General features: G+C 32.5%; 1 protein-coding gene across 1 annotated transcript in view; it reads left to right on the top strand.

The window, feature by feature from the left end:
- The window catches only part of LOC124368739 (N-fatty-acyl-amino acid synthase/hydrolase PM20D1-like), a 29,993-nt gene extending 10,699 nt beyond the window's left edge, over positions 1-19,294 (top strand). The window contains exons 4-9 of the mRNA XM_046826071.1: positions 3,446-3,532; positions 6,133-6,269; positions 8,431-8,626; positions 12,815-12,955; positions 15,332-15,569; positions 18,165-19,294. Coding sequence (XP_046682027.1) covers positions 3,446-3,532; positions 6,133-6,269; positions 8,431-8,626; positions 12,815-12,955; positions 15,332-15,569; positions 18,165-18,403 — 1,038 coding nt within the window. The 3' untranslated portion in view covers positions 18,404-19,294. The remainder of the gene's footprint in view (positions 1-3,445; positions 3,533-6,132; positions 6,270-8,430; positions 8,627-12,814; positions 12,956-15,331; positions 15,570-18,164) is intronic.
- Positions 19,295-27,802: the final 8,508 nt, after the last annotated feature.

The raw sequence follows: 27,802 nt of genomic DNA, 5'->3' as shown, positions 1-27,802 counted from the left end.
GAATGAGTCATCGCGAAACTCCTAACACTCCAGAAAGGGTTTAAATGGAACTTTGAACATAAGTTTGTGTTAACTCTTATGTGTTCATTAAGGAATAGTTTTGAAAATTTTTATGCGTAAGCGTGGATATCCACAAACATGATATTTTTAATGGTGATTTTTACCACATTCAGAATTTTTAAATCATTAAAATTACCATAAGAGTCTCACATAGATACACTCAAACGTGTTTCTTGCATGTTTCCATAACCAATTGCTATAACTTTTGAAATATTTTGACAATACTGACTTATCGGCGCATTAGAAAATCTTCATAAGTATTGGGCCTTGAAGTATGGAGAGTAGTTTACATTGGGGTAATACTTCCTTACTGAGTACCTACATCAAAGATTTCACAAGCTGACCGCAGAAATTTGTGAAAACCGCAAAACTTTTACTGACAATTTTCACATACATTTATATGTTGTGTTTACCAAATGTTTTGACAAGTGATCAGAGCAATCTGTGTTTATAGGCAGATGACTCTAATTTAATAGTTACTGGCACAAACTTGAGTGCAATAGAAATTTTAGCTAAAACGGAGCTCATGTATATCAATAATTATTTTTGTAGCAAAGATTTATTACTAAACTGTAACAAAACTAATTTAATTTCTTTCTGCTCAAAATAAAATAGGAATAAACCCATGTCAAATATAACAATAGACAATGTAAAAATTTCTCAGGTAACAAAATCAATTTCTTTTGGATGGAAACCTAACTTGGGATGAGAACATTTTGGATTTGCAAAAAAAGATCTCTTCCGGATTATTTGCTCTTAAATCTATGTCCAAATATTGCTCAATAGAAATTCAAAAAACCATTTACTATGCCCACATACATTCTCATATCATCTTTGGTGTTGCATTGCACTAGTTATAAAAATCTTCAAAGCATTCTGAAACTACAAAATAGGCAATTAGAATAATATTAAATTTAAAGGACCGGTATTCTGTGAAGGATAATTTTTCTAAATTGGGAATTTTAACTGTTTATGGAATGTATATACTTGAAACAGTAATGATAGTCAGATCAAATGTTTACAAATTACCTCGATTAGGGTCAAGTCACGACTACTTTACTCAAAATAGAAACCAATTGGCAGTACATAAACACTCGGAATTTCATTATAAGAAACCAAGCTCGGTAGGAATTTAGTTTATAAATAAAATTCCAAAAGACTTACTCAGTATAGAAAATAATTTATTGTTCAAAAAAACACCTTAAAATATTTTTAACTAATAAAGTTTTATATTCATTTGAAGAATTTAGTGAAATATAAAAATATTTTAAATAAAATATGACTGATGCTGTTATTTATTTGTATAATTTTAAATATAATTGTATAAATTATATGAATATAGTTGTTTTGAATTTGAATAGTTACAAAATCTCTAGACAGTAGAGTTGAAAATTTTCGAAGTGGAGATGTTTGTTTAATGACTTAAGAAATAGGCCTAATAATTCTTAGGAATTGTAAATTTATAAATTACAGGTTTACAGACTTTATCGTTATAACATTCTGCAATGAGCTGACTTGGACAGTTAATAATAACATTTAAAGGTTAAACTGAAAATTAAAATGATTTCAACATATAGAATTGTAACCTTAAAAAGTTAGTATGATACCATGTAAATTGGGTGGTTAGGTAGGGATTTGTGATTCCTGAACGGTACATTTTTGAGGAGAAAGAGCACGGATTCTAACAATGTGGGGAACCGGGTAATGTATGAGTAGTCCTGAGTACAGGATAGGAAAATATTTGCGTAGATAGTAAACCAATCCAGTTTAAATGATTCTGTTTGTTCCCCACACTGTACATAGAATCTCTAGAAACCCTATGTAATTATTAAATCTAGAAATTTGCAGATTCAAATCTTGTATGTGTCCTGAGTTAGCACTATGTTCTGTACTGATCTCAACATTTTAATTGTTTGATAGACGTCATTTCAATGACACTCACTGTGTATGTTAGATTTCACACTAAAGATATTTTTAATGCAAGCAAACATGACACAGTGCTGGCTGTGTGACACACAAATGTCTGTTGTGACACAAAATTAAAGATTATTAATATTTTTGGGATTTAAATTTGGTTGAATAAAAGGCAATAATCAACTTTTTATTACCTAAAACTCAAATCACCAATTTAATGTTGGTTGATCAAGTCTAGTGGTTAAGTCTACATATATAGAAAACATATACGAGGGCTGATCAATAAAGAATGATCATGATTTTCTTTGACAACATACTTTTATTCGTCCTCATAATTTCCATGGTCCTTCTTAAAATGGTCTCCCTTCAATGCGATGCACTTGTCCCAGTGTTTCTGACAGTCTTCAAATACATACTGGAAACCATTTTTTGAGACGTCCTTCAGAGTCACCTCCGCAGCCTTCACCGCTGCTTCTAGTGATGGATAATACCTCCCCAGAAGGCATTTTTTCAAGTTAGGGAGTAGAAAAAAGTCACATGGGGATAAATCTGGACTGGAGGGAGTGTGAGGGATATACTTCACATTGATTTTGGTTAGATATTCAGCAATAACATTGGCAATATGGGACTTGCAATGTCTTCAGGACATCCCTGTAGTATTGTACAGTTACCTGTAGTGTGTGCAGGTACAATATGCTGATAAACCATTCCATGACTTTCCCAGTAGAAGCAATCACTTTTGCTTTTTGGGAGATTGGTGATGAAGGAAATTTCCAGCCTGAGCTTTGATGTTTGCTCTCAGGCTCAAAATGATGTAGCCAGGTTTCATCAGCAGTGATGATATTTGAAAGAAACTCCATAACTTCCTCTGACATCAACTTTAACTGCATGCAGACCTTTCGTTTGGGAACAACAATCTTGGAACCTATCACACACAGACTCATCTCATGTGTAATTTTTTTGTCACCTACGTGTGGGTGGCACCCAATGAAATGTTCAGTATTTCAGAAAAAGATCTCAGGGTAATTCGTCGATCCTCTCTCACACTGACAACAGCAGTGTTGATGTTTTCTTCCGTAAAAGCAGAAACTGGAGCGCCAGGTCTACCTTCCTTTAAAATTGATTGTCTCCCCTCTTTAAACATTTTAAACCTCCTTCGAGCACTGTTCTAGGGAATAACAGACTCTCCATAAGCCTCCTGTAACATTGTTTAGGCGTCAGCTGAAGAGTTCTTGAGACAAAAGAAGAATTTCAAAGCTGTGTGTTGTTCCTCACATGTTGCTTGCCTACCTCTCACAGGCGAGAACTGAGTGTTCCAACAGTGAAACTACTACTGCGTGATTGTTTCACGTTAAGTTAATGTAACATCATAAGATAAAATTTTAGAGTGTAAAAAAATTATGATCATTCTTTATTGAACAGCCCCTCGTAGCTTGGATTTTAATTTAACGTATTACTTATTTGTTCACAGGGTATTCTTGAAGCTTTGGAATACATATTAGAGAAAGGCGAACAGCCCATGAGGAACTTTTTCATCGCTTTTGGTCATGATGAAGAGGTATATTTTTTGTCTCATTTATACTGTCACATCATACTATATACATATTTAGCTAGATAAAACTTTATTTATATGAACATTGAATACAGTAAAGAAGTGAGAAGGTGCACACTCATCAAACTAGAAGAACTCAGGCATATCACCTACCAGCTCACAGGACCACTCTCTACACCAAAAAGCCATCGTTGCTGGAGCCAAGCTTTTTAACAAACTTCCTAAAGACCTTAAAAGTTGTAACCTGAAGACACTGAAAAGACAACTACATGACTGGCTGGTGAAGAAGTTCACCTACAGTATGGAAGAATTCTATTGCATCCTCGACCTTTAATTTTTGTCCTCTTGTTTAAATTTATTCTATTGTAATTTGTAACCAATTTATTCTTTTCACTATTAATTTATCTTGTGACGAATATTCTGTTCTCAATGATCATGAATAAATATTTCTCTATTCTTTATTCTATTCTCTAAAAAAGTCATGAAAAAGTTAAAAATTCTTCTAAAGTATAAAAAGACTTTTGTAGCAGCCAGGTCTTAAGTGATGTCTTGAAATTCTTGTCTTCTCTGCATCTCTTCAGGTCGTATGAGAGTTGATTGTACAGTTTTCATCCCATGCATGTAGATAGGTTTCTCTTCAAACAGGGTCAGGTGGTGTTTAGGTAACGCATAGCCAAAGGTGTTTCTAGTGTAACAACTGTGATTGTCACCTAGGTGCTCAGGTTTCTGAGCAATTTGAAGCAGGTGGCCTCGCGGATGAAAAGTGAGACGATAATTATCCAGATTCCGAGTTCTCTAAAGGCTTGACTGCATGAGTCTAGGGGAGCCGTGCCTGTTAATAGTCAAATTGACTTTTTCTGTAGGAATAGAATTGTTCCCTGTTTCTTGCTGAAAAGTTTGCCCATACTAATAATCCATACCTCAGATGAGATTCGAAAAGTGAGAAATACACTGTCCCTTATCATTCTTACAAGAGCGTTTTACTTTTTTTAATATTAGAGTTAAGCTTACTACAGGGGTACCACACATTGGAATGTGTGAGTTCCAAGAGAGAATGTCATTAATTGTAATGCTTAGGTATTAGAATTAGAAGACCACAAACACGTATCAGCTGTCCTATTAGACTACAGTAAGGCTTTCGATTGTCTAGATCATGATCTTATCTTGAAAAAGATTTCAGCCCTAGGTTTTGAAGGCTTGGCGAAAGATTGGGTGACTAGCTATCTGAAAGGACGCAAGCAAATAGTTGAGATTCAACAAAATGTAAATGGGAGTAAATGCGTGTATAGATCAAGACAACTCACAGTAAGTAGAGGAGTGCCTCAAGGCTCAGTTTTAGGCCCCTTTTTGTTCATACTTTTTACAAACGATTTTTCAAGTTTTATCAATGACAATTCTGTAGAAACCATTATGTACGCAGACGACACAACTCTTTTGTTTACAAATAACACAGCACAAAATCTAATTTTGGATATTTCATCAGCAACAGAAAAATCACTCCAATACTGCCTTCAAAACGATCTGGTCATAAATCAATCCAAAACCACCCAGATAAATTTTAGCAGAAGACAAGAGCAGATTCCAAAAATACCTAATATTTTAGTTGAAAAAAAGGCAAAACTGCTTGGCCTAACAATTAATGCTGACCTCTCCTGGACAGATCACATACGCGATCTGACCAAAAAACTTTCATCTGGCACTTATGTGGTAAAGCGAATGAAGTGGATAGGAGGTTTGGAGACGGCAAAGACAGCATACTATGCTGTAGTGGAGTCCCACCTCAGATATGGCTTAATTTCATGGGGAGGAACATCTGAAACCAATCTCAACAAAATCCTGATACTCCAGAAAAAAGCTGTAAGGGCACTCTATAGCCTCAGCCCTAGGGAAAGCTGCAGAGAAGCTTTCAAATCCCTGCAGCTTCTTACTGTCATAGCACTATACATCCATGCAGTCGTCATCTACACCAGCCAGATGGACCTTCCTAGAAATGAAAATGCTCACTCATACCACACCCAGACGAGCAACGGACTACATTCTCCCTGTACACCACACATCGCAATTCAGCAAAAAACCTTCTTACATTGGACGCAAAATCATTAATGCACTACCACCAAATCTCAAGAACATGAAAGGGAACGAACTGAAAAGACATTTTCGAGACTGGCTGATGGAACGACCTGTATATTCATTGAAGGAGTTCTTCGATCTTCTATAAATACCACATCAATATTTGTAAAGCAAGAAATATTAATCTAAGTTTTTGTTATTATCTACTATTGACGCAATTGTATTTCTTAAAGAAACAACAAATAAAGAATATTGTCTATTGTCTATTGTCTATTGTATTTTACCTCATTGTCTTGAGTTATTTCAGGTAAGCCATATAGTAGTCATTGGTTCTTCGGCTTTTCCATATTAGTTATTGTGTTTTACTCTCATTAAGAACTTGGTCATTATGTTTGCAGTATTGTTTTGTCATATTCAAGTCTATGAAAAAATGTATTTTGAGGGATATTGTCTTTTTTTCAATAAGAATCCTAGTTTGTCTTGTAATTGTTTTCTTTTATAGAGTATTGTTTTATGAAATTCTGTATTTGTGTTAGATATCAGGACGCAGAGGAGCACAAGAACTTGCGAAGACTCTGGCAAGCAGAGGAATTAAACGTCTTGATTTTGTTTTGGATGAAGGATTTCCAGTCATAGAATACTCAGCTCTTACAGCCGATAAAAAAATTGCCATGTAAGTAAATTCTGTTAACTATTATTAGTTTTTTAATATTTTTTATGCTGTAGTGGTAATGAGAGTTAAATGACTACAATACTTTAGCAGTATTGAGAAGATTATACAGTTTTATGTGTATAAAATGTGCTTTTATCAACACTGATTACGGTATTTAACTGAATTTTAAACCTTCCCACACGGTAAATGGTACCCATCATGGTAACATTTTGCTATAAGTGGTTAATGGATAAACCATTTTCATGTTTCAGAACAAGTACATTAGTACTTTGGTGGTTTACATTAGTCGAGTAGGATGGACAACGAGAAGGGCAACTATTTTTCTAACCTCAACCTTATCATTTAAAAAGTAGATTTTTTATAATTAAAACTTAAAATATTGTTTTTACTGATTGCCACTCTGATTTCAAAAATTCCTTTTTATGAATTTGATGAACAATTTTATTTTTATTTTTGATGAAGATTCTCAAGTTTCTATTTTCAGCAAAAACTTATTTTTCACTGTTATTTGTCATCTAAATGTAATAAAAATAATAATCCAAACACTGAGAGAATGATTCCTTAAATGGTTATTATTTAAATTGCAATTTTTGTTACCTTAATAACTCTTTGCATCCTGACGTATCTTTTATATTGACATCAGCTATTTTTGCTAAAATCTCCACATTAAATAAGCTTTTCAAATTTTGTAATCTAAGACCTTATTAAATGTGGTTTATTGATATGTGTTATAATATATTTTGTTGCTATAATATGTTTAGTTATTATTTTGTAATTTTATACTTAAATATTAAATAAATTTTATCACCCAGTAATAATTTTTCTATTTTCTTCTTATTTTCGTCTCTTTATTGAAATTTAAGTTGGACTTTAAGAAAAAGAATTTTTTATTTGTTTTTGAAGTGTTGAAGTTGTTGAATAACTTTATAAAATTTTTATTTAGCGTGAGAAGGATTAAACATGAAACACTGCATGTGAATGTCCAGGGGCACAGGAAGAAGCTATGATTTATTGTATAAATAAACCATTTTTATAAATCAGTATTGAGTTTTTTTATAAATTGGATACTTTATTGCAATTTAAAAAATAAATTATACCTTTTTGCAAATCCTTATATTATTTGTTTGGAAAGGAATGAAATGAAAAATGTTTTTATTTATAGAGACGAAGTTAGGACTAAAAGTTTTCTCTTCCACTTAACCTCTAATGAATACATGAATAAAGAACTATTGTTCATTGTCTATTTACGTGTTATCAGTTTTTCCATACGTGAGGTAGTCCTGGTCTCAATTAGCCAGTCTTCTACTGTAATTGTAATTTTTAGGATGTGTATTAGAAAATAAATCTTCTTGTATGATATTTTAAAGTTCTAGTTATCAACGTAATATTGTCTTCTTACATGTCCTCTAAAACATGTTCAAACAAAAAAGTTTTGAACATTTATATGATTTACAAACATCTATGAGTATCACAAGCACTTCAAATCTGTTTATTCTTATAGAGAAAAGATCTGCAAAACTAATATTTCTTTCAGAGCCAATTTATTCCCTTAAATTTCACACTCCTCATATGAAGTGCACTCTCTGCAGGTAGTTAACTACTAAGAGAATGGCAGCATAAATTGTACTCAAAGACAAACCAGAATTAATAGTAATTTTTACTTACCAAATGATGATAAGGAAATAGATTCTCTAGATACAGTTACAGACCAAGTATTGAAATTTTTTGGATAAAATAGAACGAAATTAGGAGAATTGTAAAATTTCAATGTTCCCTGAATTAAAGTTGCATAAAACTAAATTTGATACTCATATAAACTTAGTTGTTATAGACGTACATGGCTGGTTTCATAAGTAACTTTTCTGGTTCACACACGCCAAAACATTGCTCGCACAATTAAGTTCTTGAAATATTTCGGCCCAGATGTGGCGACAGATCTTAAACTGAAACCCAGCAAACGATGTTTCAACACGATTTAAACCAGAAAACTCACATATTGAAATTTAGTAAAAAATTAAAAGGTAATAAATGGATGAGAAATTAAATTAAAAAGTTTTTAGGTACTCACATACTTCAACTATCAAAGACTTGATTTAAAGTTTGTACAGTAGTCTGTGAATATTTACCAATTTGAATTACTGAAATTGTAATTTTATTTAAGGATTGGAGTTACTGAAAAGGGTTCTCTAACCCTGGAATTAAGTGTAGCAGGCAGTCCTGGCCATTCTAGTCTTCCCCCTTCGGAGAGCCCCATCGGAATCTTGGCTTCTGCTGTGGCAAAACTGGAAGATCACCAACAGCCTATTATGTTTGGCAAAGGACCTGAGTATGCCACGTTCCAGTATTTGGCCCCTTTTGTAAGTTTGCTGATGATTACAATCATAATCTGTATTTTAAGCTACTGCAGGCGGTGAAAACCTCAGCGGCAGGCGGAGTTATTTGCAGTGGTAGATGGTGGGTGAGGTGGCAGCAGACGGTCTCGGCACATATGCGGTTTATTCGCAAAAGTTATTTATTTCACTAATTGCTATAATAACACATTTTTATACCATTTCCAATAAATCTTAACCAATAAATAAGATACCAAAATATTCTACTCACATTTATTCGTAGCTCTGAAATGAAAAAAAAAACACACAACAAAACAACATTTACAAACAAAGGTAATGGAACAGAACATTTAACCAGATGTAAATTGTATTACTGTGAAAACGACAAAACACCAAATTGGCTTTGAGCATCCAAACGTGTTCTTGTGTAATGTCAAGAAATATTTTAATGTTGAATCTAGCTTCAGTTTACCTTCCTTTTATTGCAGCGTCTGGTATCTGACTCTGTTTCAGACTTGACTCCTGGAATATGGAGTCATGTTCGTCTGAATAGATCTCAAGAAAGTCGGTGACAAAGAAACCCAAAATGTACGTTTACATCGTTTCGACATCAGAAACACCTATTTAATAGGTGAAGTGGCATTCTCATCAGGTGCACAATTGAGCGCACTACGATGTTTCTGACATGATGCACTGTGGAACAACCGAGTTTTCTACACAACATAGCTATGGTAGAAAGGGTTGATTCAATTTGAATGTTGAGTTTAGCTCCAATAAAAGGAAGGTGAACTGGAGCTAAACTCAACATACAAATTGAATCAACCCTTCCTATCATAGCTATGTTGTGTCAAGAAATAGCTATTGCTAAACGTAAAACAGGGGATGCACGCCTACAGTCCACTGAGCTATCGAACACTGTACCTGCAATGGGTTAATCATAACCCTCACTTTGGTTTCTCCGATCTTGAGATGTGGATACCATACTGACAAAATTGCTGATTTAATATAATTTTAATATTGAGGGGTTTCACTTACCCCCGATTTTAACAATGGATATGACTAGTTTCAAATAATTTCTTAGTAAACTATGCTAGTCCTATACTTCATACATTGTGATTAACAAGAGCTTCATCTACATAATTTACCAATTTGAATTAAAATTAATGTCAACTTTCTCAATAGAGGGTTGAGTAAAATCATCCTAATAATTAGGACCTTTTAAAAATAATTATCAATAACTTAATCTTAATAACTTCAGTTCAGTATTGGTGAAAAAGAGACAACATTTGAAAAAATAACTAGAAAATTTTATCGAAAATGTAGAGTTAAGTATATTTAAGTCCGTTTTATGTCATAATTCAATTTTTTGAAACCTCCCATATTAATGAAAACCCTATACATTTCATAATGTTAAAAATCCTTAAAATACATTTTCTTTAGTACAATAGTCAATTATTCTTTAGCTGTTATGAGCAAAAATTACATGTACATGTTTCGTGTATAAATAAACAATATCCAATCAGTTACACTTACCTCCATAGAAAAGTGGAAACAACAGTTACAATACTTGTTATTATTATGTTAGATTAGTTTGGCCGGCCGCACACAGATCGAACATTTTGACTTGCAGTGCTGTACAATGCATTAGTCTGTTACAAACAACGTGTGAATAATGTGGTGTGCCTCACACTGATCAAATCATTGACTCGTCGCTTTGTATAATTTCAAACAAAGCTTGCGACAAAACATGACAGCCGTCTGAATTATGTTTCGAGAAGATTGCCTGGAAACAGTTGTGCGCACATGTCACAAGGAGACACTGTTATCAGAAGACATTCTTTTGGTGTGATGGTCTTTATGTAGTTTGTTCACCTATTCATTATAACTGCTCAGATGTTGTTATGCTAATAATTCTGTGTTAGTTATAAATTCGATCATTTCTGAGTTCCACGTTAAAATCAAAAATATTTCTCCTCTGGCTTGTGGGGTGAACCCAATATTTTCCTTCCAGTGGAGGCTTTAACAATCGTATGATCTCCCACAGCAGAGTGTCAACATCTACATCCTTGTCTATTTTAAAATCTCGCACCCAAACTAACTCTTCAATCCAGTGGTCCCTATGCAATTAATTGTTGCATCTGGAATTTTACCTCAATAACTCGAAGTGATAGAAAACATTACCTGTATAACTGTGAAGTTCAGTAGATAAGTCGAAGTCTTTAAATACATTACCTCTACAACTCGAAATTTTGTATTGTATGTACGTATGAATTGTAGGCATACATTGCAGTGTGAGAGTAAGTACAAATGCTGTATGTAGTTACAGTACATACATTAGTTTTGTAAAGGATGTAGGGAATAAAAAACATAGTTTATTTGTACCTCTATAACTCGAATTTTATTTTTTTTACCTCTGTAAGTCGAATTTAGTGAAATATTACCTTTATAACTCGAACTATTCTTAAGTCGAACTATACGTAACTCGAAGAAAACAGCCGTTTCCCGTGAAATTCGAGTTATCGAGAGTCGACTGTATTTGATTTTAATACACACAATGTTTTTATCTTTAGTTTAAATCGTCTTTAAGAACAAAATTTAAACTAGTTTCATTTTGAAATTTCTACTCTATTTGTTTTTAAGAAATTAGCATTTTGGGTGATCTGTATATCTACCATTTGTAAAAAAAGAAACTCAAATCTCTTTTAGCAGCAATTTTTGAAGTGAAAACTTCTTTAGGCGCGTTGAGCGTTTTGGTAGAGGGTAAAATCCTCGGTTCGCGTCACCGACATGCTAATGATACTAACCTGCATGAAAAAGTCAGTCTCGCTGTGTTAAAACTGTCCCGGCGGAGTATGAAAACAGACTGCGAAAATCAGTGACCTTTACGGCTTCCTCTCGCGATTTAAAAGTGAAACCAATGTCATACAATTCTGTAAGATGCGTCAAATTAAAGCTCTTAATATTGGCAATCTATTGGTTACATTTTTAAATATTAAAAAAATTTCGAAATAATTTTGATTATTGTTTACATTTTACATAGCGTTTACAATTACAAGAAAAAAGTAGTAAGCGAGGATTTATTTTATTTTTTGGTCAGACAAAATTTGTCAGCGAGAAAGTTGTGTGAAAATAGATGAATATTTTTTTTGTAATTTATCATTTTTTTATTGGAAGTTTAGTTTAGCCTGTAGTAGCGTATGAAGTGATGAGTGAACGTTTCTGCCGGAACTGTAGTTGGCGCATTGGCTCACTGATACCGTATTAACTCAATAAATTAGTTTATTGTGCAATAAAAATACCTTTACGAAAGAACCAAGTTAATTTAACTAATTTATTAGTTTTAAAAATATTGTGGGTTTAATTGTTATTGCAATTATATACTTTATCCGTAAGTAAAGTTAAATTGACCACGTGGGAAGTTCAAAAGTGAGTATGAAACATATTAATATTTTTATACAGATAAATGAATAATGAAAACAACGAATATATTTTAAAACATTTTTTAATATTTGTACGAATATTTGTATTTAAAATTTAGCATTATTCATTTTAATTATGTTTTTAATATTTAACCTCTTCATCATGAAATGAGTATTATTACGGTATAAGATTTATCTTACTAGCGTGGTAAAATAGATTTCTAGTTATTTGATAATATTTTTTCGTGGATTTTAAAATTGGAAAATTAAAAACGCGTCACATTTACAATTACAGATGTACTGCTACTATAACGTATTGTTAATTACTCTCAACTTAATAGTTCCGTTTTCACTTCTATCGGCAGTCCCACGACTGCTTCTGTTTTTTTTTTCAAGCCTCTTCCGCAGAACCTGGCATTTTAACAAAGCAGTCTTAAACTGTGTTTATTTAGAACCAAGTTAAATACATTTTTATATTGTAACTATAAACATATGTTGTGGCTTTTTGCAGAATTTTTTAAATAAAAGGATATATTAATTAAAATGAATATATTCAATATATATATATATATATATATATATATATATATATATATATATATATTGTGTGTTTATTATGTGTGATAAAATGTGTTGTATCTTGTTCTTTTAACCATTGATTCTAGATTGAAACCTACACAAATATTGAAGTATATGTCTTCCAAAATTAGAATGTTAGTCATAAATATAATACATTTTAATACCTTACTTAGTCTCTATTAAAATGTTTTCCCTTACAAAAATACTTTGCTTTCAGGTTTCCTTTTGGTATCGGTTAATGTACAGTAATCTTTGGTTGTTCTCTGGCCTCATTGCTAATGAGATGGATCAAAGTCGGGCAATGAGACCGTTTGTCCGAACTACTACAGCAGTCACTAAATTCAACAGCGGTATTAAGGTAAAGTGGCCCAATAAAGTAGTTATTCCATTAAATCCCTTGAAATAAGAAAGACCTGTCTTTATACAAAATGAGGTAGTCAAAATATACTATTTAATCATTTCAATCCCACCGCTTTCCTTTGTTAGTTAGCTAACCACCAACGCAAAGTTTAATCCAAAATGCAAAGTTTCACATAAATAAAAATTGTTTGAAGTTTGTTTCTGATGATAGAAGGATTGTGAAGGAAACAGGGTTTTTCCAGACATTTGCCATTGTTCAGTGATACAACAAATCAGTAACACTACGTTTTGAGATCTGATCTCTTCCTTAGGTGAATAGCAACTAATGCATGACTACAATCTAAGTTAAAGTAATAAATCAAAAGCGTTGTGACACGCATAAGACAGGAATCATAATATCCATGTTGTGTGTCAACTCCATGTAGGCTAACTCTAAAACATGCACTTAATAATAACAAAACATTAATTATAACTGAACTACAGAATACAGGTCACAATAGGTCTGCTTTCACCGACCTATCAAATAGAACGGTCTGGTACGATTTGTTTATTTTAACCTAGATTGTAGTTTTGTTAGGTTTAATTACCCACCTGAAGAAGAGATCAGATTGCAGATCTCGAAACATAGTGTAACTGATTTTTTGTATCACTGAACGATGGCAAATAAAAATTATTGTCCAATTAATTGTGTTATTTTACTACAGTTAATTTTTACAATAAGCACTTCTCCTTCAATGATATGTTTTTCAACTTTAATATTTTCTATATTGTATTCCCATACAATGTGTAGGTTATGAGGTTGTTTTCTAACATGTTTGGAAAATGTTAAGGTCTCACATTGAAGGTGTAAGAGATGTTGGGCTAATTTGTTTAGATTTAAATGTCAGCAGCAGTATATACAAAATGCAAAGACCACAAAATGATTTTTCCTAAAAATATATGTAAATCAATTACCAAGAAAATATTTTTCCCATAGAGTATCTGTTAATATTGAGGTGTTTTATGTAGTTTGAAAGCATTTGTATTGTCAGAAGAAGAAAAATAAACTGAGTTGTCCCCTGTGATGTGCGAAATACGTGGCATCATTCATTAAATCGTTTTAAAGGGAAACACTCTGGTTGAGGTTTATAACGAGATAAAAACTGCATAATTTAAACTGATGGAGTGGAGGGCCTCCACTCGATTCAACTTGTGTTGATCTGTCAGCTGTTTTGAGACCCACCACGCGGACAGTTTTCGATATCCAAGGGTTTCCGTGATGATTTAGTATAGCAGAGACCTGGAAATTTGCGGAAATATCACAAAAAGTCTTCCGATCCTCTGGTGATCATGCACAAATGTATGACTGATTTTAAACTCACTACATCACTTGAAAACACTCGTTTGATTCATAGCTTTATCACCATATGCTGGTTTTACCCCATTATAAACCTAAACTGGACTTTTTCCCTACTAAACGAGATAACAGATGACGTCGTGTATTTCGCACTTGGCGGGAGATTGGATTGATATTTTTCACAAAACGTATTGTCGCATCAACAGTTCTCAATGTACTGATCTCGAACCGATCTGGTTGTGGAGGTGAGGAATCAGGCTACACAGCAGTGTAGCCAACATGATGAAAAGAAGTCCCTCCAACCGTGGATAATACACTTACTTTCTGGATAAACCTCGTATACTGCCAGATCATAATGTTTTTCATGTAGAGAGAAAAATTGTTGTTTTAATCATCTAAACACCGGTCCATTATAATTAATCTGACAAATTACTTGCTGCAGCAACTAATTCTTTTTCAATTTTTTTAAGTACTGTGTGAAATTCTCAAATAAATGTGACCAGTGAAACAGACAATTAATTTTTTAATTGGCACTAGACACAAATTGTATTCCTCTTCCAAAAGTATTTATCTTGAAATTGAGAAAACTAGTCAAAACTGTTTAAAATAACAAAAATGTACAAAACCTAGACTTACCAGTACTTGATATGGATATTGCAGACCATTATCCAATGTAACATTACTGTGGTATCATCTTTGAACACCTTAATTAATGTTATTCCATTACACATGTAGAGTAGTTTGAAATGGATCAGTTCAGTGGATGTTCCAATTCGGTGATCAGGTTGTCGTAACTCGGACCACTGTTCCACCATCATGCAAACTACTGACAAATCTTGGCAAACTAAGTAATTATTCTATGAACCTTTGTGATCACCATACAAAATGAACTCTGAGCACTCTATTTTGAATTATTTTTATAAATTTGGAAACTCAGCATTTCATAACCATACATGAATATACTTTGACTCAATAAATGTTCATCGGTGTTACCTATATTCAAAGCTTACTATTCACTTTGTTTTTTCTGCTCATTAGGATAATGTGATACCCCCTTTGGCAACAGCTACAGTGAACCATAGGATACACCCAGCACAAACAGTCAGCCAGGTGGTTCAACACGACAGAGAGATAATATCAGATCCGAGGGTGAGGATACGCATCAAAGTGGCTCGAGAGGCACATCCCGTATCCACTTTCGGCCCCTCTAGCCTTCCCTTCCAGCTGCTAGCCCACACCATCCGACAGATCTATAGAGACGTTGTTGTTGTCCCAGGTTACTCATCTCATAATAATAAAATATGTTTATTGTTTATAACGTGATTATAGTAAATAACAATAGTTATCAGTTTTGAAAATAAATATACAAATTGTGGTTAGTATCAACAAAGAACGGTGACAATGGATATAAGCTAAATACTTAGATACTTAACTTTTACATTCCTCCTTAACTTTAATATACTGGAATGATTAGGTTACAGTAGAATCAGATTATGGAATTGGTCAATTGGAATCAAATGTAAGTGACAGACTTCAGGGAGAGATGTAGAATGCTATCTCATGCACTCATGGTACATGTGCAATCTGCCATTACCACTTCTATATCATTTAACTCTAGTCAGTACTTTCTGAAATGTTCTAGTAATTAAAAAAGTTCTCTGCTTATTCCAGGAAATTAATTTATTAAAATGTAACATTTTCAAAATGTCTCTGTAGAAGCTTTTATGATCCTGACATAACCAAAGGAAAAGTTTTAAATATCAACTCCAAATACTTAGGAAGAGTTTATGATTGCAAAAATTTGTTGCTTTTTGCTAATGTTCGTAGTTGGATTGTTGAATCTAAACCAAAGTTTTGAATTTTAAGTCTCGACTCCCAGTGATTTCATGATTGAACAGGTTTGTGGATTTTTACAAATATTTGCAGTTGATTTTTCGAACCATTTCAGAGTGAACACTTTTTACCGAATAGCTATTGAAATTAAAAATTTGAAGCTTCAGCTCTCATTAGTTAGGCAGATTTTTGTTATTAAATTGGCAGTGTTTTTTCAATGTTTATACTGGATTTTCCAAACCATATTGATTGAACTCTTATTACTCAAAGGTTATCAAAATGTAAATTTTGAAGCCTCAGTCAGCTCCCTATATATTACAATTCTACAGTTCTGAAAGCACTCAATGTACTCCAAATTCGAGGACTGCTGCTCACTAAACTCTAACCGCACTACTTGTGTCTGCTGTAGACTATCTACTGATAACCAATCACAGCACGGATGAATTAACAAAGCTCTATAAATGTGTCATTTATAGAGTTCAAAATACAACTCTAGAATGCAGTATGGGCCCACTAAAACTCAATTATCTAGAAACCCAAACACCTGACAGAAAATCATTAGTAATTTAAATAATTTTTTACTAATATTCATTCTCAAGGTTCTCTCTCTTTAAATAAGACATTTTGTATGTATTTTTAAGATAGTGGTTTAACTCTTATTTACAATGATATCAATAATTAATGTGTCAAGCCAATTACTAATGCTTGAAAACAATTTCATCATTGGCTGATAGACAGGTTTGCAAAAATCACTAAGAAAAACACTGAAATTACAACACACATGTTTAGATGTACATCTGGTCAAGCTCTTCTTTGCTATTGTTATTATTTATTACCTTGACTTTTAATTGTTATTGTTATACATAATATTATAATAAATATATATACTCACGTGATTTTTATGGAAAAACTAACATAGTTGAAAGTTAATTTAAATTTTAGTTTTTAATAGTTTTCATGACGATGTCAATTGCTTACATTGTATGTTTAAAGATGAAAAAACAAATCTTGAATTTTGCTCTCACGACAGTATTGTGAAGTTTAATTCTAGCATACAAAGGTTGTTTTGTGGTAAGGTGTCTAAATTTGACTTGGTATGTATAAATAAGTGGGAAACACACAAACCACAAACGTAATATCCAAGGGCTTTAATTATTTTATAACAGACTCTTACCACCTCAAGAGCAAGATTACTCTTACAGTCCTTATAATTATAGGTTCTTTTTGTAAAATTAATATGCTGATAAAATTTGTTGCTGATGTTTAGCCATGCAAACACACATAAGCCATAAAAAGTGTCTGATTCTATAACAGCATGATAAACTGGTTTTTATGTATCAATTTTGCGTAATTTAATATTTCTTAAAGCTTAAAGTCCAGAAGAAAAGTTTTTACAAAGAACTTCGATATGACTATCCCAGTTTAAACATTTATCAACTATAAGGTCTAAGAGTTTTGTCAATATATTGAAGGGCCTTTAAAGAACCTTATCTCATAAAATTCACCCTGCTTCATTGTTTGTCTATGGAAAATATACTTTTAAATAAAAGAACAAATTATTCAGGACACAACAACCAGCATCAGCACATTAATATCGCCTTGCAAGACACTATATTCAAAATCTTCATCATTTTAGCTGTAGGCTATGTTTCAAAATATCAAAAAATAAGTGATCGTTCATAGTGTGGACAGTAGCTGAATTTCAGTAGGTATCACTGAGTAGTGGTAGTATTCGTAGTAGTTAATGTTTTCAGTGTGATGGTAGTTGGTCCAGTTTATTCAAGCACCAACAAATTTAACATGGGAATACCTGCATTATGTCGACCAGTAGACACCCTATATATACATAAGTTTTATGGTATTCATTTCATAAAATTGCAAATAAATATCATGTATTATAAAAATAAACAAAACTCGCGAATCTGAAGAAAGCATTAAAAGTAAGAGGACCTGACTATCCCAGTAGGTTATTAAGGCAGTTATTCCATAAATTATCATGCTTTGACAATTGTGTAACGTTGGATAATATTTGTTGAAGGGGTGTTCATAGCCAACACGGACACAAGGTGGTATCTCAACTTTACGAGTAGCCTCTACCGTTTCATCCCGACTGTCATCACGCCTGACGATCTGACCCGTTACCACGGCAACAACGAACGTGTCTCCATCTCACATTACCACCAGGCTGTCAACTTCTACTACCGAGTGATGAGGAACGCAGACCTCGCTATACAGCAGGCTCCCTCCACCTCTCCCCCACATTCCCAGGAGTTATAACCTCCACCTTCCCCTCATTCCCAGGAGCTATAACCTCCACCTGCCCCCATTCCCAGGAGTCAAAACCTCCACCTCTCGTCCCACTCCTAGGAGTTATAATCCTCCTATCTTATCCTATTCCCAGGAGTTATAACCTCTACCCCACTCCTAGGAGTTGTAATCCCCTTTCTTCTCCTAATCCTAGGAGTTATAACCTCTACCCCACTCCTAGGAGTTGTAATCTCCCTCGTACTCCCAGGAGTTATAATTCCCCCCACACACATACACCAGTAGTCATCCCTAATATCACTCTTTACAAATCAGCTTTACAAAACTGAAGTTAAGTTTGTTTGTATGTTTGCTTCTTGTAAATGATTTCAATATTTTATCCAAATGTTTTAGTGTATAATTTTGTGTTTTAAAATACAGACCTTGGGTTACCATTTTTAAATGCTGTGAAATGTTATACAATGTTATAAATATTTATGTTGTCTCTTTTGTAACGAGACAGGGTATTTTGTTTATGAATGGTTGACATTTTGGATTAGATTGGAAAGAGCCAATTTGGTAAACACATAGGACAACGACAGTAACGGATATATAATAATAATATAAGTATGTTTAATGTAAGAGTAAGTAGTAAGGATACATAATATATACTCATACATGATTTAAATTACTGATGAGCTGACATTGAAATTAAATGTTTTTAATACAATACAATATATTTATTGTCGTTGACATCTACATATGTTCTAATAAGGACTAGAAGCGTAGGCATCAATAAACAATAATATTGAGACAATTAAGATAGATATGAGAAATTGGTAGTGCTAAAGTAAATGGATTTATTCTGGAGGCATTGTAAAAATAAACTTAAATTATATACCAATAAAAAATACCAATTTTTAACCGTAAGTATTTTTTTATTGTTATGTAAGTTTTTATCTTAAATTGAGTTTCTAAGTCAATTTTTCTTTTAAGAAAACTAAAACTGATTTTATGTCATGGAGAAAAATTTCAACCGTGCAAAACATACAGACTCAAAATACAGTATTGTTTTTCTAAAAATAATTTTATTTGGACTTTAACTGTTGCAAATTCGTAAGCTACACAACGGTGATATGTTTAATATAGCACTTCATGAGCTGAATGTCATTGCTACAAGAGCTACTAAGAAACTGGACATGTCTAATTGATAAACTTTTTTATTTTAAATGTACACATGAATCAAGATAGTCAATCATTGGTCTATGGCCATGCCTATTTTACTTTTCAGCTTTACATATAAAGATTTCCATGAATGTGACATTGTATACAAAGTATTAATTCCTTGTCCATCTGAGAATAATTGAAGAAGTTGTATTCATTAATACAATGTTTCAACAGTCCCAGATGAAAATTTTGAATCAAGATTTGTCAAGAAGTTGAAATAGCTTTTGAATAACTATTTGGACACTCAAATGAAATTTTGATGTAGTTTTGATAGAAAAATTGGAAACTTCTGATAAAAAAAAGAAATTTTATTCACTTTCCAATAAACACGGTGAAATAATTCAAGAAATGAATTGATGATTGCCAGTTTTTAACAACATAAAAACCAGCGAAACGAGGAAAGCCACAGACATTTAAAAAATTTAAGTACCAAAAGTATTAGGTTTCACAATTTGTTATATTCATTAAATCCTGTGCTAATTTTGTAGTCAGTCCCTATACCAACCAACATATTCGTTGCGACCTTGATTCAATTGGTTTAAACAGCAAATCAATAAATAACCTCCAGTTTCTTTGTAATAAAGCCAAGCTGTTTAATACCTGCTTAAGAAAGCCACTGCTACGCAATAAAACTTAAGATGCTCCCAGAAGCCCATCAAGTGTTACTGACATGCCCGCCGCAAAGCCTGAACTCTTTTTCCTATGTGAAGAAACTAAGAATATTGTTACTGTGGTAAGAGCCATACAGTAAATATATACCGAATATTTTATTCAAAAATGATCATAATTTTTAACATCTCAAAATTGGTAGAACAAATATGCGACACGTGTAAATAAGGCTTAAATTTCATTGTTGTCATGCTTCATTGTAACGTGTAATCTTACAAAGCATTATTTTTAAATGAGAAAAAGCATGTAAACAGCATGATTAATGCGTTGTAGTGTATGTATAAACACGCACAGTCTTCAGTTGACTATAAAATCCGTTGGTTTATTTGCAAGCAGATTGAAAGAAAAGTGCGTTATATAATCTAACTTAACTATATGTTGTTTTGTATGTTAGATGTTATAAATTTAATTGTTGAAAGTACAGCTGAAAAAAGGTTTAAACTCAATGTTGTCAAAATGTTCAAGAGTACAGTACTGACAGAAGTACAATTTTTCCAGTCGCCCAGACAGTGAAGAATGTGCTGAATGAAATGATTAATTTTACAGACCCTCTATGTCCAGTTCTGACCTGTTATTCTTCCTCCAGATAGCGCTTGTCAGCCAACCCATTCAATACAAGTACAAGTAGTATGATTTTGCAGAATGTTGGTGTAAATAGAAAGTGTTAATTCTTCGAACTCGCCTAAAATTTTACAATTGGCATTATACCAGTTGGTATCATGTTTGTCTCATTACGGTGGACATTTAAAGGTTAGTGTAAAATGGGTGGTGAAAAGACAAGAAACCATATGAAAACTCATGTTGGTTTTAAAAGAACAAAAATTAATCTAGGTGTAATTGTAGTTCAGTTAATTTTGGGAGAAAAATAATTTTGTTTCAAAAATATTTTTAAATGGATGAATTCATTACATTGCATAACGAGTTTTAAAAACATTTTCAAGTCATTACCACCATGAAATGTTGTTAAGGCAACTGGAAACATTTTTTACCGGTCAATCCAAGTAGTTTAAAACTTGACATAATCTCTTAATTTGACATTTTGAATGAACTAACTTGTATGTGTTATAATAAATTATTCAAAACTAATGGATGAACAGCTTTAGATTTATATCAATGTTCTTGTGTGAATCCATAATGTATGATATGATGAATGTCAATATGAAAGTATATTCCTAATCAATGCATTGTTCGTTGGGAGGATTTGACACAGTAGTGTTTGCTGTCTCCAACTCCATTACACATTTTTTCGGTAGTATGACTTTTTTATAATCTATCTTTACCGGAGGCCAATAATTTTCTTGAATTTCAGACTATTTTAATTGGGATGATTATTAAATATACAAAAGTAAAGTTTTCTGACTTTACTTGTAATTCGTGTAAATTAAGCATGGGAATGATTTAATAATTTATGATTGATTATACAAATACAATTCTGATCATAGTTTGTAAAAATTTTTTTTGTGCCATTAGTGACTTGTCACCTTCCCATGTGAGTATAAATCGTAAACAAAAAATCTTAATTGTGAGCACAAGTCAGTTTGTCTGTAATGGCCTTGAGACAGGTAAAATTATACAAAATTAAATTTGAGTGATCCTTGCAAACATGGACAATATTTAAGCCATTATAAAAAAAAACGACTAAAAAATTAATTTAGAATAGTTTCGAATCTTGATTTTGACCAAGTTTTGAGAAGTTAATTTTACACAAACATTCTCCAACAACTACTCTATGGATGAACCGCGGCACTGGAGCTGTTTAAGATAAAACAAGGAAATGGGAAGTTGTATAACAATTCCTGTGAAATAATAGACTCAGGGTGAAACAGTTTTGTATATTTTGTCTGATTACTTCATAAAATGTAAAGTAATATCAATCTAAAGAGTTGTATACATAATTTACTTTATCCTTTATGTCATGAGAATCATTATGATCTCCTTAACCCTAAAGACATGTAATCTTTGTAGAGTGTCTGCTTTAACATTTGAATGAATGTCTTAAGGTGTTTTCAAGGAATCTGTCCTAAAATTGAACTCTTCAAAGAAAGAAATAGAGGCACTAAGTAAAGATTACGAGTCTTTAGCTTTTAGTGTTGGGATGATTACCACAAATTAATTTAAATAGAATCACTAAAGTAGGCAAGCATGTACCGTACTGCATTAGTTTAAGCATTACCCAATTTATTAAAGGCACCTTCCCGTAATCTTGTTTAAAGAGATAAATATGTTATTAATCCATTTAAGGGGGCAATGTACCCAAAAACATATGTTTTTTTATTTCTTGCACTAATTAATCTTTTTGTTCATTAAAGTGTCTCCCTAGGACAGGGTTTTAAAGAAAATATATTATTAACCCCCTCCCACCCTCTTCAGGGGAAAGGGAGGGGGTTTTTCAAGAAAATTAGAATTCTTGTTTTTACACCATAGCTGCTTTTGTATTGCACCTATTCCAAATTTTTAGATATTGTTTTAAAGCTAACTTAAATAGCCTTACAAAGTGTAGTATGGAATTTTGAGTAGTTATCAAAATAGCTAAGTGACATTTTATTTTATTTTTTTCAAAAAAATTATAATTTTCTATAAATGGAAAAAATTTATATTAGGAGTATAATTTAAAAATATACTTGAACCCATACTACACTTTGTGCACTATATATTGAAGATCATATGTACAAAATATGAGGTCTCTAGGTCAATAAATAAAGAAGTTACGTTGTAAAACGTGTTGGAAAACACGGAAAAAAACAAACTTACGGGAAAAAGGCAAAAAAACTTCATATGTTTATTATATATGAAAAGTAAGACTATTTACATAATCATTGTTTTTGTGTTTAGTGTAAATATATTTATTTTACACTTAAAAGAGTCCAGCCCCATAGGTAACACCTTCTTTTTTTTAATTTATTTTCTTCCTTTTTCATCTTATTCAATTTAAACTTGCTGACGGTATTTTTTATACTTCAAGCTCTGTCTTTTCTTTGATTGCAACACTCTTCTTTTGTCTCTGCATCTCATAATTTTATCTGAAGGACTACCTGGAGATACTTTTGAAGCTTTTCATTATAATGGATTGAGCTTTGTTGCCAAAAATTGTATTCAAGAATAGCCTCAGCAGCGGCAAACTCAACTAATCTTTTAGAAGCGTTTTTTAACTTTAGGGCATTTTTTCCATATAGCAGCATGGAGACTTTCATTAGCATTTTGGGTTTTGCCTTGCTGGCACCTTTTTAATAGTTCCGTAGTTATTAGGCGTTGGTACACTGGAAAAATATGTTTTAATACCGTAGGTGATATTGATGTATTCAAATTTGAGGCATTGTGGACCCGGAATTTCGCTTTTGGCTATTGCACGGTTGTAGTAACACCAGCTTTCCTGTCCTTTAGGGCATTTTGTGTGCCTGGGCTCACTATCAGTAGAGACACAGTGATGCAGGGTGGCCAGAATTTCAGTCTTCATGTCTGGTATACTTTCCAGGTTTCTAAGCACAGCGTTTTTGTAATACTTTGTAAGTTTTACAATTTTTACTTCTGTAAGACTACCATAGGCTTTACCTCCTAGGGTAATTCCTTTGGCCTTTCATGTTTTGACAACATTGCGTTAAACCTGTTCCGAGTCTCTTTGATACGTGATTAACACATTCTTCTTTGGGTAATTGGAAATTCCATTACCGTAAACATTCAAGCCTTGTAAATGGTTGAAGACTGCCGAATCGCCATCGGAAAGTATAGTGCGGTATCGCATCTTGTAGCCCAATGATTTTTTCCATAATATCTCTGCTGCTTTGGTTTCCATTGCTGCTGAAGAGCCAGAAAAGTTTTTAAGAGCAGTCTGGCTTATGACCTTGAAACCAAATGTCGAATTCAGGAGTATTTTTTCCTAGTTTCGTTGCTGTTACAGTACATTTTTTGACAAAATTTGGAGGAGGACACAATAATCTAATACCAATCCAGTGTGCATTTCTATAACAAACACCAATGCCCATAATTCGAGGTATGGCCTCTTTTATGCCATGTGCCATCATAACTTACACATATATCAATTATTGAGTCATCATCAATGTCACTGTCAGTTGACTATGTACTTCCCGTACCCGAACTCGTGCCTTCTGCAAAACTGTCATTACTAATGGTTACTGTTGCCTGGGAAATTTCACCAGAGTGAAATAAAAAAGTCTTAGAACTCATATTTTCCATATTCATAACCATACAAAACTTATCAAGTGAAGCAAAATCCTTCACCATTGCTCATGAAAGCTTTCACTATTCTACGATTTACATCAAATGATTTTGTCTTCAGGAACGAGTTTTGAACTTTGGGTAGTAAACCGAATGTCATCACAGTTTTTACACTCAAGACTTAGTCTACAAGCAAAAACCATTAGTTCCAGCAGCACTAATAGTGATACTGGTTTCTAAACATGAAGGACACAATAAATTTGAAACAAGTTTATTCAAACAGGAAATGTCAACTAATTTGTACTCGGTTGCAAAAGAATCTTCCAAGTTTTGACCTAATTCTGTAATAACACAGTGGCCTGAATCAATGTCATCTATTCTAGTGCTAAAACACCATCTCAACTTCATCATTAGAGTTAGGCCTACTTTGGTCTAGGCCTATGTTATTTTCTTCTCCGGAAGTTTCATTTACGCTAACATAGTTGTTGTTATCAGGATTGGTTTTCGCTAAATCCAGAACTTGTACTAGGCCTTACCTCAATATCTATATTAGGCAATCCTTCAGTAAGTGATAAATGAGTTTGTAAGGTTAGGTTCAGGTTGTGGACTCACAACAATGTTTACATTTTGCCAACGCTTCGCTATTGCCAATGCAGCTTTGTTTTTCTTACTAATTTTGTTTCTAAAATATTGATTTTTAGTTGATTGCTTCATGACTAAATCAAAACTAATAGTCTAAAATCACTAAAATGTTCAACAAAACACAACAAACACATGTCATTCACAAAGTGAGGTTAGAGTACAGTAACTGGAACTAACAGCTGATCACTGACAACAGCTGATCTACTGAGTGATTATCACACATAAAAAAGCTGGGATCTTAGTTCTGAAACTATGACATTCTAATATATTGATGACAGCAATAAAATACTTAGTAATGAATAGTTATATGATATATTATGAATATATATATGATGTAAAGCTTGTCACTTATAGTGGCCGCCTGGAGGAGAAAAAATCAGCTCTACACGCTAATAGAATTTATTAAAAAAAACACACTTTTGGCAATGATAATGCAAAACCAATAATTGATTATTGTTTCCAAACATGTTAGAAACTAAAAAATAAAATAAAAATTTTTTTTATAAAAATCAATTTTTTGGGTAAGTTGCCCCCTTAATCTAAAACCATTGTGTTTTACGTTTACCATTAGAATATTTTTGGCCCCAATGTAGTTTAAATTGAATTGGCCACAGCTTCTTGTAGTATGTTTAGGACCTTTGTATTGAATGTTCCGCCCTTTTACTGAGGCTAGAGTGACAAACACATTTTGTAACATCAGTGTTTCCATTTTCAACGTAGATTAGCCTATACCCTCTAAAACATCATTTAATTTAATGCACCATATTTTTGTATTCTGTACTGTTTATTAATATTTTATACATTATTAACAATTCTTCAATCAGTATTAAAGTATATCAATATAAAATAATAATTTATTTTGTATATAATATTAATTTCTACAAAAACACCTATATTTAACTGGTAGTAATAAACTATTTCATAAATATTTCTCAATATAAATCAAAAGTATTTAGATATTCAAAACAAATTAATTTATATAAATCGTAATGACCATTTACTAATAAATGAACTTTGACTAATGCTTTGCTATAGAGTCAATCAATTTGATTAGATTATTTCGTGTGCACTTATCAGAGAATTTATACTTTGCATATAGAGAAGACATGTTAACACTACCATACGTTACACAAAATGACTAGCGGAATATACAACTGAAGTGGAGTATTAGTAAACTATTTCTTAGTCTGGCCAAAATCCAATTTTCATTGTAGAAGGAGATACCCTGTTTTTTATTCCTTATCCTTTGATATTCTTAACTCTCTTTGATAACCTTTCCATTTGGACTCTGACCAAACTACTGACTGACAATTTTTTGAGTTGTTTGAAAAATTGTTCTGTTGATTTTATAAACACCAGGTTCTTTTACAACAATACAAATCAGTTGGTCAAATTGGCTCCCAGACAAGCTATTGACCAACACTATCGTGATCTTGGATAATCAAGAATTCTCACCCAAATGAAGCCAAGAGAGTCAGTCACTCGATGCTAAAGCATTTTTTCTATGTACAAAGTATATATTCTATGGAGTTAAAATGTTTTTTTTTTATAAGACAGCTGACTTATTAGTGGTCAGTTAATGAACATACATGATTGTATTTGGTATGGAAGAAATATGTCTGTGGCATGAGCTTAATTTTAACTCTCAGATTGTTTTAAGAAATCAAACCTTTTTCATTTATTAATACAGTAGTGGTTTGAAAAATGAATTTCTAATTCAGTATTACGTACTAATTATGTAAAGTCAATAAATTATTTGATCTATTGAACTTATAATGGCAAAGGGTGATATGGCATTATATGTTCTGTGCAAGTTACAGAGATGTATGAAAACATTGATGTGTGTTTTTCTTCTCTAGCTGAAGTCCTATGCTTCTTATGTTTCTTACCTCTTACCATTTCTGGTAATGATTAGTGCTAAGTGTAAATATTATAAGTGTGCTCTGCTCTCAATCTAATCTGTTCACCAGTGATCTAGTTTTGTTTACACTGATTGTTTCTTGCAGAACAAGCCTTAAGTCATCTGACAAACACGAATACAGTCGTTGTATTTGTTATTATTTGTGTGTTTGTGATTGGCTGAAAAATGTGTTTGAGTGCTCAATTACACTTTTAATACTCTAAGTCAATGCCTATTAAAATTCAAATTAAAAAACAGCAATACATTTTGAAATAATGTAACAGTTTTTACGTTAGAGAAAATGTATTACAAGGTTTAAGGTAATCGTTTATCAGGTATTTCAAAAGTCCCAGAACATGTAAATATTTTTTTGTGATTAAAGTTTTACTTATTGAAACTCTACTAGTATAACAAAAATAATCTTATGCCATTAGTAACTTTGTTTTTCCTCAGGGAAGGAAATATTAATTACTAACTCTCGTCATGTCTTGATGAAAAATCTGAAATGAAATAATAAATGCATTGTGGAGAATAAAATCTTGTCGACTCTGACAAAAATCACAGCCATTAACAATTTTAATTACTCTGAAACCAGCCTACTATTCTGTAAATACAGTTTACCGAGGCTAGACTAAAACATGAATGTAGGAAAATGAGTTATGAAGTAATATGTTATAAGAGTTTTCTCAAGTGATATTGGGAAAAAAGCAATAATTAATTTTTGAAATCTCAAAAATATCACTGAATACATATCCTGATCCTATTGTATATGTATTGCTTATACACATAACTACTAGGTCTCATTATCCTAAATTCAAACT

The sequence above is a fragment of the Homalodisca vitripennis genome, chromosome X (genome assembly GCF_021130785.1).
Source record: "Homalodisca vitripennis isolate AUS2020 chromosome X, UT_GWSS_2.1, whole genome shotgun sequence".
NCBI lineage: Eukaryota > Metazoa > Arthropoda > Insecta > Hemiptera > Cicadellidae > Homalodisca > Homalodisca vitripennis.
The sequence above is the reverse complement of the archived record's forward strand: the minus strand, read 5'-3'. Positions and strand labels throughout refer to the sequence as shown.